This window comes from Pristis pectinata, chromosome 24 (assembly GCF_009764475.1).
Source record: "Pristis pectinata isolate sPriPec2 chromosome 24, sPriPec2.1.pri, whole genome shotgun sequence".
Classification (NCBI taxonomy): Eukaryota; Metazoa; Chordata; class Chondrichthyes; order Rhinopristiformes; family Pristidae; genus Pristis; species Pristis pectinata.
In genome coordinates this window covers 19,359,443-19,372,700 of record NC_067428.1, presented here as the reverse complement: position 1 = coordinate 19,372,700, position 13,258 = coordinate 19,359,443, and the positions used below count along the sequence as shown (strand labels likewise).

The following is a 13,258-nucleotide window of genomic DNA, read 5'->3' as shown; positions in this document are numbered from 1 at the left end:
CCTCACTGAACATGTAGCAGACTATTTCTTTGTGACCATTAGGAACAGGAATATAGGAAGTTGAACTGCATTCTTTCCAGCCATTACGATCTGGTCATGAGTGATTACCTCAGCTCCATTGTACTTGCATTTTCCCCTATCTCCACGTACTTGTCCAACAAAAATCTAATGATAGTTAAGTAAAATATTAAAGATGCTGGAAACCTTAAATAAAAACAGAAAATGTTGGAAATAATCGGGCAGCATCTATGAAGAAGCAGTTAACATTTCAGACCAATGACCTTTCATAACAGCAAAGTTCTGAGGAAAAGTCATTGACCTGCAGCAATGATTGTTTCTCTTGCCATCACTAGTACTTGACTAGATGGACATTACAAGTAATTTTACCTAAAATCTAGATCACCATCATGAAAGTTTCATTCTCTGCAACCTTTCCCTATCCAATAATCAGAATGTAAATATTAGAGAGATCATTGACTGTGCAGTGAAGGGATTAGTTTCAGTAAATTGACGTGCTGCTTCAACTTCTCGTAGAATGTCTGAGAGTCAAAATCAAACATTGAGTTAATTTCTCTGCAGCAGTGGCCCAACTTCTGTTTATTACTCCATTGATACATGAAAAATCCCGAGGAGTGGTGACAGAAGGAGTTAGGAGAGGTCAAAATGTGGTTGAAGAGCTAGATGTTGAGCAGGCCTTTAAAATAGCAACAGCTGAAAGGGTTCAGGGAGAAAGAATAACCTTGTTTGTGGAACTCAGGATCTAGAATGCACAGTGAGAATAAGAGAGCCAAAGACCATAGCTTGAACAGAGTCTGAATGCTTTTAAAACTGGAAGGTGGAATTGTTTCACTTTTTTTTTGATTCGCCTTATTTTCCTCCTGTTGGTTTCCACCTGACTGATGCTCTGGGCATTTGCTCTTCACTTGTATTGGTTTGAGTTCTACGGTTTCTGGGAGGGAGCAGAATTTTGCATCTCACTTATGCTCACAGAAATGCAGTTGCTTCAGTTAGCTAATTTAGCATACTTTATTTTGGTTTGTTGCTTTTTTGCTTTGCACTTTGATTCCTTTTTAAGCTAATTAAAAGAACGTCACTCCTGAAAATGTGAGCTGTGCCTGTCCTGATAATCTATACTTTCGTTCTTCATTTAGGGCAAATTGACTGGTCTGGGTGGAGAGGACCTTCCCACTATTGTAATTGTAGCACACTATGACTCCTTTGGAGTGGCTCCTGTAAGTACTGCCCTCTTTGTCACATCACTGGATAATTATTGCTGTTAATGGTTTATTTTAAATCTCTCTTGTAAGGCTTTTCACTGACAAAAAGTTTTCAATGAAGTTTAGTGTTAATTGTATGTGAACTTTATCCAGTGTACAAAATCCAACACTGAGACCTTTACCCTTCTAAAGTTTGAGAGATTTGAGTATCTCACAATTGTGTGGCAGGTAATGGAGCAAAATGTTGTAGTATTGAGCTATGTCATGTAGATTGATATCTGAACTCTAGCAGGGCATAGCAATGTGACTTAAACTGGCATTAAACACCCTGAGTTGAGGGATCAGGTTTAAGATTAGCTCCAGATCCAGTATTCTTGGGTGAAAATTAGATGAAGATGATTGCACTTGCACTCAATTGTATGTTTTGCTATACTCAAATAGCATGTTGACGGTTAATCCAGGCTTGTATGTGAAAACTTTCAGACAGTTGCTACAAAACAATAACCCAGCAGGGTATAATAGCTTTGCAGAGCATGTGGAGAGTGGAAAAAAAATCACTAGCTTTTTATCTATAATAACTTGGATACAGCTATGCCTCTTGTTATTTTAAGCTCTTGCTTCTAAAATAAGCATATTGCTTAATCAGTTGAGCTTCTAAGTCATGGGAAGGATGAGCTTTTTGTCTCTTTCAAGCTATATTGTGTACATTCATGTCTGATTGTGGATCACTTGTAAACAAATTGTTCATAAAACTGAAAAGCAAAGAACTACAGCTGCTAAAAATTTGAAATAAAAAAAAGAAAATGTTGAAATTTGCAATAGGTTAGGCAGCATTTGTAGAGAGAGGAAAAACAATTACTATTTCAGATCAATGACTTTTCATCAGAATTGGAAAAAGTTAGAAATCAAACATTTCAAATTGCAGAGAAGGAGAACAGGTTGGAAGAACAAAGGGAATTTCTTTGAGAGGGTAGAGACTGAGAGACTGATCCCAAGTGGTGGTGATGACTGAGAAAGCAAAGAAACTTGGCTATCTCAATCACCACCACTATAGCTGATATGTCTCGAGGAGCTTTAAACAGGAGACAAATGAAAACAGGAGAAGGAAAAAATTTCAGTACTGGAACTAAAATAAAACACTGCACATGCTGGAAACCTGAAATAAAAGAGAATGCTGGAAACACTCAGCAAGTCAGGAAGTATCTGTGGAGTGATTTTAAAAATACAGTTCATGGTACAGGTTGATGAACTTTCATCAAAACTAACCAGTTCTGATCCTGACTGGAATACCTGATGATCTGAAGTTGTTGAGTTCCATGTTTCGCTGAGAACTTAAATGTGCCTGGTCAGAATGTGAGAAGCTGTAGCTTGAGCTGATAGTGGGCTTTGTTGGAATAGTGGAAGAAGTCAGAGTGGGAGTAGGAATGGAGAATCAGTGACATGATCACTTTTGCAGACTGCTCCTAAGATTGTCTGCTTAAACTGTGAATACAAAAATAGACAGGAATTCAGGGCGCCTTCCCACACTTGCTGACTGGATTAGTAGAGCTGTACTGATGTACAGAGAATTCTAAGGGTGGAGGTCGGGGGAGGCATCTGCAAAGTGCGGGATAAGTAGTTGATCACTTAATGAATCTGTTCAAACAGCAAAGGCTTTATGACTAATAATGTCCAAAATACTAAATTAGATGTACAGAACAAATGTATATTGAAAAGAGATACTGAATTCTACTTTGTGTTTCAGCCTGATTAACTCAAAGATTCCATTTGGACAGATGGTACATCATTAATTACTGTCACAAAAATTAATAACACTTTGGAACAATCTATCAGGCAGGATATTTAAGTCAAAAACATTGAGGAGTCCCAAATGTAAGTTAACAGATAGACTAAATAAGTTGGGGCATTAGATAGATGAGGGTGGTACATCTTGTTCTTGCTTTTCATATTTTAATACTAGGGTATAGAATTTATTTTTTGCACTCTTCTCCATCCCTTACTCTTACTCTAACAGTGGTTGTCTTATGGTGCCGATTCCAATGGTAGTGGTGTGGCAGCTTTACTGGAACTGGCTAGGCTATTTTCCAAACTCTATACTTACAAGAGGACACATGCTGGGTGAGTGCAAAATTGCTGGTTGTGAAATATCACCAGAAGTAACTTAAAAAGATTTTGACTCGTATCTGCTCTCAGTTTGTATTGTTTGTCACTTCCATTGAATGGAAATCTAAAACTGAGATTTTTTGACTTGTAATGCACCTAAGGTACAGTTTCATTTAAATAAGTTACTTGTACACTGTCTCACTTAGTGTCCAAAGGTCCATTTGCTCAGTTTTCTCTCACCCCAACCTCCAATTGATCATGGACATTACATATGTGCAGTTTGAACCTGAAGTGATCTCTATCAAAACTTTGAATAGTATATTTTCTCTATGTGGGGTGGGGGTGGGGACGGGGGCCACAGCAGGTTGTTCTGCTGCCTCACTGCTCAAGCGACCTGACTTCACTCCTGGCCTCTGGTGCTCTCTTTGTGAAGTTTGCACATTCTCCCTGTGACTATGTTTGTTTTTCCTGAGTCCTCCAGTTTCCTCTCACATGTTGAAGATGTGCTGGTTGATACATTAGTTAGTTACTGTAAGTTACCCCTAGTATAGGTAGGTGAATCACAGTGGAATTGATGGGCAAGTGAGAAAGGATAGGTTACAGAGAAATAATGGTATTGCTCTGCAAGCCAGCATGAACTTGATGAGCAGAATGGCCTCCTATGTCATATGAAAATATGAGAAATCAAATGTGGATTTGAGCAGTACTGAATCAAGGAATTCAAGGTAGGTTTCCCATTCAGTGCTGATCTTATCCATCACAACAGTAGGGCCAAGATAGTTGGCTTCAGCACTTCTGTCTTGCAGTTAGCAAGTTGCTGACTAGGATTATGGTTCTGCTATTGACCTGTGCTGAGAAGATATCTAATTAGCATCATGGTAACGTTGTCAAATGCGCAGTTATATAGATTGCTTTATTGTTGGCCCACATGTGAATAGCCACACAAATGTTGTTCTAGACTGTTTCCAGTTGGGGGGAGGGGTGGGTAGGAATGGAGAGATGGAGCTGAAGTTCAGTCAGTCAGTGGAAACAATAGAGAATGCCAGGTTGGACATTCTGGAAATAGAAATCAAACATTATTCATCATAAATTCTATTTTGGACTTGTCAGTCAAGCATTTGGATGTTTTTTTTAAAAGAAAGTGATTTGGATTTTTTTGGTAAAATATTATTTTCCTTTCAATAATTCTTCAGGTATAATATAATGTTCTTTGTTTCGGGAGGTGGAAAATTCAATTATCAGGGCACAAAACGCTGGCTGGAGGATAACCTGGATCATACAGGTAAAGTGAAAGATTGTATCTCTGTGCATTGGGAGGAGTATGCAATTGCTCTAGAAGAGGTACAAATCCCACTGAAAATGGGGTTTGTGTACACACAACAGAAGTGAAATTACAATCCTCATCATATTAGCTATCCATATTTAAATTGGACAAATAGTGCAAGCTATTTGCCATCACCATTATTGCTACTTATAACGTGATAAGTACATGGGCTATTTTGGCCAGAAACTGATATTCAACAAGTAGTTTGCACTTCACTAAAATAAAGTAATATAATCGTCCATCCTTGTATCATATGGCTTGATGTCAGATTATCATTCTATGAATCTCTGGGACGTTTAACTACATTAAAGAAACCATATGAATACATGTTGAGGTTCTTGTTGTGTTATATCAGGCTAAGAATCACTTGGACAATTATCCAAAACAAAGGTATAAGTAGGATAGAAATTTTAAAAAAAAAGTTCCATCAGTATACTGCATTTGTAAGGATAATTATTGATGTGGGAGGTGTGCAGACTGCAATCAAAACACTCCTTGCTTATAACAGAGTCCTGTTGAAGCCACTTGAAGGTGATGTAGGCTGCCATTAAAATAATGCACATAGTTCTCCCTTTTTTATTTTATCACAACATTGGCTTGCAGTAAAGATTTTCCTTGCCCAGTTTTAAAAAAGAACAAAGAATTTCATGAGAAACTTCTCGGAAGTACTGGGAAAGTGGAACTCAGTTCCTCATGGCGTGTTTGAGGCAGGCAGCATGGATGCATTGAAGGAGAAGTTAAATGACAGTCGGGAGTAAGAAGTAAAATGGGGTTAGATGGAAGATAGCTTACATAAACCTGTTAGGCTGGATGGCATGTTTCTGCATAGTAAAACTATATGTAATAGTTCCCTTGTAGATGCCATTTACCAGTTAAAATGCCTTGGATTTGCCTTTGGTGAGAAGACAAATGAGTTCACCAGTGTCTATATTTGGTTGGACTCCATGTTTTCCAGATTCGAGCCTTCTTCAGGATAACGTTGCTTTTGTTTTGTGCCTTGACACGTTGGGTGGCAGTGATGATAGCCTATACCTCCATGTTTCAAAGCCACCTAAAGAAGCCACACCCCAGCACGCATTCCTGAAGGAGCTAGAAACAGTAAGTGCATGTCACCTTATTGTCAGGTTTCCCACAGAACTTGAAATTCTGCCAGAGATTTAATTGCAACATAGAACAGACCACCTCCTACTTTTCCCTTTCACTCCATAATATTTATTCAGATGAAATAAAAATAGAAAATGCTGGGAGCAGTTGGTAGGTCAGGCAATATCTATGGAAAGAGAAGTGGAGCTAACATTTCAGTTTGAACACGTATTAGAACTGGAAAAGTAATAAAACAAGTTAATTTTAGGTTAGAGGGGGATGGATAGGATAAAGGGAATGTCTCTGATAGATTGCAAGGGTTGTCATTGTTTATGATGCGGTCTGGTTTCTAGATTAATGAAGTTGGAAAGGGTGAAAACAAAGGAACATGTAAAAGTTGTCAAACATAGATCAGTGTTGTTTCGGAGAACAAAGCCAAAATGTGAATATTTTAAAATGCCCAGCAGATCAGGCAGTATCTGTGGAGAGGAAACTTGGGTTAATATTACAGAGAGAGAACTTTAAAGCAAAACTGACCAGTTCTGATACAACAAAGGCAGTTATTTGAAATTGCTTAATTTGATATGGAGTCTCAAAGGTTGCAGTATACCCAGAAAAGAAGTGAGGTGCTGTTCCTCATGCTTGTGTTGGACTTTGTTGGAACAGTTCAGAAGGCCATAAAAGGATGGATTAGAGTAGGATGAAGAATTAAAGTGAAAGCTAACTAAAAGTTCCGTCATGCCTGTGGAGTGCACAAAGCACTTGCCCAAATTAAATTTGGTTACATTTGGTATCTACAATGTGGAGACCACATCAGATGCAAAACACTTCTGAAAGAAGTGCAAGTGAATCACCTGGGTCACAAGTTGCAGCATTTGCTCTTTTAACTTGTCCCTTCCCACCATCCAAGAATCCAAACACTCCTTTCAGGTGAAGCAACAATTAATATCCATAATTAAAGGGGAAAAATCTGCATGTATTAAAATCCTAAGACTGAGGAGCGTTGCTGTGTGGCTTGTACCAGTTTAGTCAATCTATATAATTTTGGGTCAAAGCACTCTTAATTAAATGTTCCTGATCTTGATCATCATTTATTATTTCTCCCACTGCCCCCCTCCCCTACCACACCCACCTGAAAATTTGCAGGTGTTCAGGTATCATCATTAGATGTTGATATCCTAGGTTGACGTTGTTACGTAAGGAGCATGGGAGTTGACTGCTGTTTTGGAATTAGTCCCTGCGTAGCCAAGCATCTCCAGGAGAGAGTGTTGGTTGGAGAAGGGGGTTGCATAGTTATATGTCTGAAATATAAGACTAATTATTTGTTGAAAATCTGAACTATTTTGTATCTTAAAATGCAGGTGACCTCCAACAGGTTTCCAGAAGTCAAATTCTCGATGATCCATAAAAAAATCAACTTGGCAGAGGACATGTTGGCCTGGGAGCATGAGCGATTTGGGATTCGCCGATTACCAGCATTCACAGTATCCCGCCTAGAAAGCCATAGAAACAGCTTGCGAACCAGTATTATGGACATGAGGTGAGAGCAGGCTCATAACTGCTACTTCAGTTATTTTGCTTGATGTGTTTTATGAGCAGTTTAAGGGTCCATTATATGATTCAAAAATAACCAACTAACCAACAAAAGCCCAAGCTATTTGGACTTGCAAGCTGTGTGATTGTTCACCATAAAGCCTTATAGCTCCCAAGTAACATTTAGATTCATTTTTCCACTTTCAGCTTAGAACAACAATTTGCATTTATTTGACAAATTTAAATTAGTAAAATCTCCTAAAAAGTTTTACAGGAGCATCCTTGGGTTAAATTTTATCCCAAGCCATTTTAGCAGTCTTGATACCTGCTTGTAATTTATTCCTGGTATGAATCAATATTATTATCTCAAATCCCATAAAATACAAACCCGCAAATATGTGGAACAGAAGAAAATTACTGTGGATGCTGGAAATTTGAAATAAAAATAATTAAGAAACAAGGGTCAAATACCTATGTCCTTGTTTGGGAACAAGTAGACTCTGGGCCCTAGTTTGGATGTCCTAGTTTGGCTACTAGCTTGCTTGTTAGACCTTGGTTAGGTCATCATTTTTGAATTGCTGATAATGCCAGTCATCTATGTCTTGCTTTCTAAGATTGGTCAACTGAAGATCTCTTGCCTACTTCAGCCTGCTTAGATGGATACAGCGATTGACCACAGCCATAAAGTCACAGAGATGTACAACGTGGTAACAGGCTACAGAGGAAATTTACCAGCCAATTTCCTGGGATAGTGCTCCAGTTATGAGGAGAAACTAGGTCTGTGTTGCCTGAAGTGGAGGAAGTTGAGAGGGGACGTGATTGAGGTATACAAAGTTTGAGGGATACAGGTTACTGTGGATTGGTGCCCACATGGGATATTGAGTTTCTAGTCCTGCTCCTCCTTCCACCAAGTCTCCGTGATGGCAACAATACTGTATTTCCCTACATTGATTACAGCTTTGAGTAAAAGGTACTTGGGCAGGTACATGGATAGGAAAGGTTTAGAGAGATGTGGACCAAACACAGGCAAATGGGACAAGCTTAGATGGGAATATTGGTCAGCATGGACCAGTTGGGCTGAAGCACCCATTTCTGTGCTTTATGATTCTGACTCTATCTTACTAGTTAGACTCCCTGCATTAAAGTAGATGCAAATTGGCCTTGAATTCCCCCTGATGTGCATTTGCCTGCTGCCTACTGAGCTTACAAACTATTTCTCCTCTAGCTGAATGTACCACTGCATCCAAACATCTAATCTGAGCCTCATTCCCTACCAATTTGGTTTAAATCTTACCCAACAGTGCTAGCAAACCTCCCCACAAAAACATTGCCCCATTCTGGTTAAGGTATAACTCATCCCACAGAAATGGTCCAAGTGATCCAGGAACCTGAAGCCTATCCCCCTCACAATCCCTTCAGCTCGTGCATTCATTTGACATATCCTTGCATTCCTGTACTCGCTAGTTCCTGGCACTGGAAACAATTCAGAGATTACAAACTTTTGAGGTCCTGCTCTTTAAATGACTACCCATCTCCCTGAACTTTTGTTGCAGGATGTCAACCCTTCTTTTGCCTATGTCATTGATACCAACGTGCACCACAGCTGCTGACTATTCACCCTCCCTCTTCAGAAAGTCCTACAGCTGCTCTGAAACATCCTTGATCCTGGCACCAGGGAGGCCAGGTACCAGCCTGGAGTGTCTTTTGTGGCAACAGAAGTGCCTATCTATCCCCCTTGTGCTAGCGTCCCCTACCAGTATCACTCCCAGTTCTATTCCCCCCTTTCTGTGCATCAGTGCCCTCTGTGGCCACACCACATGTTTTGCCATTAAATGGATTCATCATTAATCTAATTTTGATTTTTTTCTGCAATCTGTCAAGTTGTTTCAAATTAATTTTAAAGTAACTCTGCTCCTCCAATTGTCCCATTAAATTAAGGGAATGCTGTGCAGTATGGTTCAGCAATTAGTTCAATAACAAACCTGCAAGGTAGCAGGGTAGGGAAAGGCCATACGGAACTAATCACTGTTAAGTTGTTTGAATGTTCATCCTCATGCACAATTTTCCCATTCCAAACTCTTGGAAATTCCTGAATTGGTTGCTGGTTCAATAAGACTCTCCATGCAAAATCCTGGAACCCTGCTATCCAAAAGTTTGTATAATTGTGTGAAAGCAGTCAGGGTGTGGTTTCCTTAAGTAAGGAAACCTGCTGTTATCTAGCAAGGAAGTCCTTTCCCTGTCTATTGTGACATCGTTGCACTGGGAGAGAAGCCGGAGAGAAGAACAGGTTATAAAACTTAAGATTATGACGGGGACAAAAAAAAAATTAAACAAATTACTGAGTGGAAATGAATGGTTCAAATCATGGTATGTAAGAACAAAGCTGGCAATTTCTGTGTACTTACGCAGGACCTTTGCTTCCAAACGTTAAGTGTTGAGGTAGCATTTGGTGGTGCTGTAGGGAGGGAAGAATGAAAAATTCTGGGAAGGTTATTGAGACAGATCACATCAATGAACTTGAAACAGTTAGATGGGAGAGAGGAGGGAAGAAAAGGCATGAGAACACAGTACTGACCAATCCAAAATTAAATCTGGGTTTGCCCCTCAAATGCTGGCAACAGGCATGACTTGCGTCTTGCAATGAATGTCAAGTTTTCTTTGTTCTCAAATTTAGGTCACAGATCAATATTCAGAAATTGTGTCGCAATACCAAAGTAATTGCCGAGGCACTGGCACGAGTAATTTACAATTTAACAGAAAAGGTACGGGTGTTTTAATTTCTTAATGTTTTTACTTTGTTGCTTGTGCAGTTAATGGCAGAAAGATGTAATTCTTTAAATGAAATGAAATGACATGACTACCCGTGTGCTCCTTGGTTAGGAGGATTTATCTTTCCATTGGGTAATGCACCCATTCGTGGATGCCTGAAGTAAAAGGTGACCTTGATATGAAGCTCCCGTGTTCTGCAGTGATGTGCTAGAATGCAAATTCCTACCTATAATTTTACAGCATTGTTTTTCCTACTTCAGTTGAGCACCAGGAAATGCATTCACCTAAAGGGAAGAGGTCTCAGAAATGCCTTGCTGCTACTCTAGGTTTCCTTCCTAACCTCCTCACAAAGCTATCTTTTTAATCTCCTTTCTTCACTATGCTCCCACTCATAATACTTTCATCTTTTGGATAGTGTCTGTCTCACCTCCCTTGGATGAAGATCTATGATGTAAATTAGATAACACGCTGCTGTTGCCATTGTTGCTCCACTTAATGGCTTAATGCATGTGTTGGGAATGGGAATAATTTCCAGACCCTCCCCTGGGAAGCTGCTGAAAACTCCAAGAGCAAACAAATATGGAGATGGCAGGGGCACGTGGATGCCTGTTTAGTGGAAAGGAGCCAGAATTCAACCAGCACCTACTCCTTTTTAAAAAAAAATGAAACAATGTCAACAAATATATTGGATATGAAATATTGGGGATCTGAAATAAGTATGAAGTGTTTGAAACTGAATTTTACCCTATCTTTTCCTTTCGGAGACAATGGAGGTATTGGATAGATTTTTGGATATTTGAGGAATCAAGGGATATGGGGATACAGTAGAAAAATGGTGTCAGTAGAAAATCAGCTGTTGTTGAATGGTGGAGCAGGGTCAAGGGACCAAATTGCCTGTTTCTGCTCCTATTAAATTCTTTCTTAAATGCATTCTCTCTGTGAAGTGTCAAGAAATTGCACAGGTTTTCAGCCCCAGTAACATTTCACAGCCAGGCAGACCACAGCTTGAGTGATTAAGCCACTAAAGGCAGCTAGTTGGATGAGGAGGTGATCCTTGATTCATCATCAGTGAAGAGTGCACGCTTGGTACTTCCAGAAGTGTCTTGTTTTCCGCAGAATTTTTCCATTTGTTTCCATTGTTTAGGGTGCCCCAGAGGACCTTCAAATCTTCACTGAACAAATGGTAAGCAGAAAACTGCCTCATTTCTGTAACCTTCACTTTTATCTCTCTTCAAAAAAAAAATCCCAGCTACTGTTTCTCACTGTTGAATTGCATGGTAGCTACAACAAGTCTATACCAAGGGAAAAAAAGTAATGTTCTATATTAATGTTTAAGAAGAGAATGGGGTTGGTGTTGAGATGTCCCAGGTCATTAGTGTCAACTTGGGTAAAAGGTAACCAACCATAGATATGATTTGTCCTCGTATTGCCATTTAGCTTTTATTGAGTCATAGAGACATACAGCATGGAAACAGGCCTCTTGCCCCACTGAGCCTGTGCTGACCATCAAGCATCCATTTACACTAATCCCACTTCTTTTATTTTTCCCTAAGTCCTCATCAGCTCCACCCCACCCCCTATAGATCCTATCACTTGCCTGCACAGTAGGGGCAATTTAACAGTGGCCAACCCATGTATATTTGGGGTGTGGGGGGAAACTGGAGTACCCAGAAGAAACCCACACAGTCACAGGGAGAATGTGCAAACTCCAGGATTGAACCTGGTTCTCTGGCACTGAGAGGCAGCTGCTCTGTTAACTGTGTCACTGTGTTGCTCTGGATCATTTTTTTATCTATCAGGGTGGGTTTTTTTTGGTTAAAATATAACACTTTACACTTCTCACTATTAAATTTAGTTTGGCACTAATTTGACCATCTATGTTTTTATAAATTGCTTCACGTGGAGCGTTATCAAATGGTATAGACACTGAAATATATAAACTAGGTCAATTTGATGACCTTGGTCAATAGGATTAAAGCCTGGCTACCTTCCAAGTCCAATGGAACCCAACAACTATGCATTTTGGATTCATGTAAGTTTGGGGATGAAAAGTTATCAGTTCTCAAGCTCTAGTCTGGTTCAGCTTGGCCATGGTCAGGTTTTAATTAGATACCCAAGCAGACTTCTAAAAAGGGATGGGTTTTAAGGAGAAATCTAAAAGAGAAAAGGGTGGTAGAGAGGCGGAGGGGTTTTAGAGACATTTCCAGATCTGAGGTGGTAGGAACCAAAGCAGCAACAAGCATTGCTGAAATTAGTAACTTTAGACCAGAGTCAGATGCCAAAACTGGAGGAGCACAATGAAAGGTTGTAGCGCTGGGAGAGATTTTGGCAGTAAAGAAGGCAAGACCATAAGTGATTTTGAAACAAGTGATCATTTTAGAGGAGGCTTTGTCTAAACAGGGCAGCACAAGAGTAATAATGTGTGAATGATATTTGGTGAGGGTTAGAATTAGCTCGTTTAGAAGGTAAAATGAAGGAATTGAGTTGCATCTGTGTTAAAACTCTTGTTGCCATGGTGTTTGCAGGCCTTGATCCGTCCTAAATACCACTCTTAGCAAGCAGTAATTCACCACTTAAGTCCTAGCATGCGCAACAACTTAAAATCAAACCCAAAAGAGAAAGGAGATGCTCCAAACTCTCTGCTGATTTCTTTTTCCTAATTCAGCAACTACAGGAGGACCAGCTATCATCAGTACTTGACTGGCTAACAGCCCAGCCGAGAGCAGCACAGCTCATTGATAAGGATAGCACCCTGATCTCCACATTGGAGTACTACATGAATCGATACTTGAAAGATGTCAAACGTCATTATGTGAAGGCAGACAAAAGGTACTCCATAGTTTTTATTAAGTTACCATATCAATGGGCAAGACACCAAGTATTGTCAATTCCCCCCCACGATATTAGGGGAATTTATGACCTGAGTGTACTGTTCTAAGTGGCCACTCTTTATTGAAGCATCAAGTTCTCTGCCTGTCTGATCAAGTTTTGTTTACTTTCATTTGTGGATGAATTTTAAATATCTGTTGCCTGTCGTCCTGGAACTGAGTGGCTTACTGTGCCAGTTTAGAGGGCAGTTAAGATCCACCTGTATTGCTACCTGGCTCTGGGATTTATAGCAATTTAAGAACAACAGATTGCCTTTCCTAAAGGACACTGGTTAATCAGATGAGTGTTTGCAACAATCCATTAGTTTTTTTTGGTGACCATTAATCATACGATATTTTAT

At 39.7% G+C, this 13,258-nt stretch overlaps 1 protein-coding gene across 2 annotated transcripts in view; it reads left to right on the top strand.

The window, feature by feature from the left end:
* Positions 1 to 13,258, top strand: part of ncln (nicalin) — a 36,601-nt gene that overhangs the window by 18,455 nt on the left and 4,888 nt on the right. For both annotated transcript variants that reach the window (XM_052038148.1, XM_052038147.1), the window contains exons 5-12: positions 1,152 to 1,232; positions 3,232 to 3,335; positions 4,514 to 4,602; positions 5,600 to 5,742; positions 7,089 to 7,267; positions 9,935 to 10,022; positions 11,174 to 11,212; positions 12,695 to 12,858. In XM_052038148.1, coding sequence (XP_051894108.1) covers positions 1,152 to 1,232; positions 3,232 to 3,335; positions 4,514 to 4,602; positions 5,600 to 5,742; positions 7,089 to 7,267; positions 9,935 to 10,022; positions 11,174 to 11,212; positions 12,695 to 12,858 — 887 coding nt within the window. The remainder of the gene's footprint in view (positions 1 to 1,151; positions 1,233 to 3,231; positions 3,336 to 4,513; positions 4,603 to 5,599; positions 5,743 to 7,088; positions 7,268 to 9,934; positions 10,023 to 11,173; positions 11,213 to 12,694; positions 12,859 to 13,258) is intronic.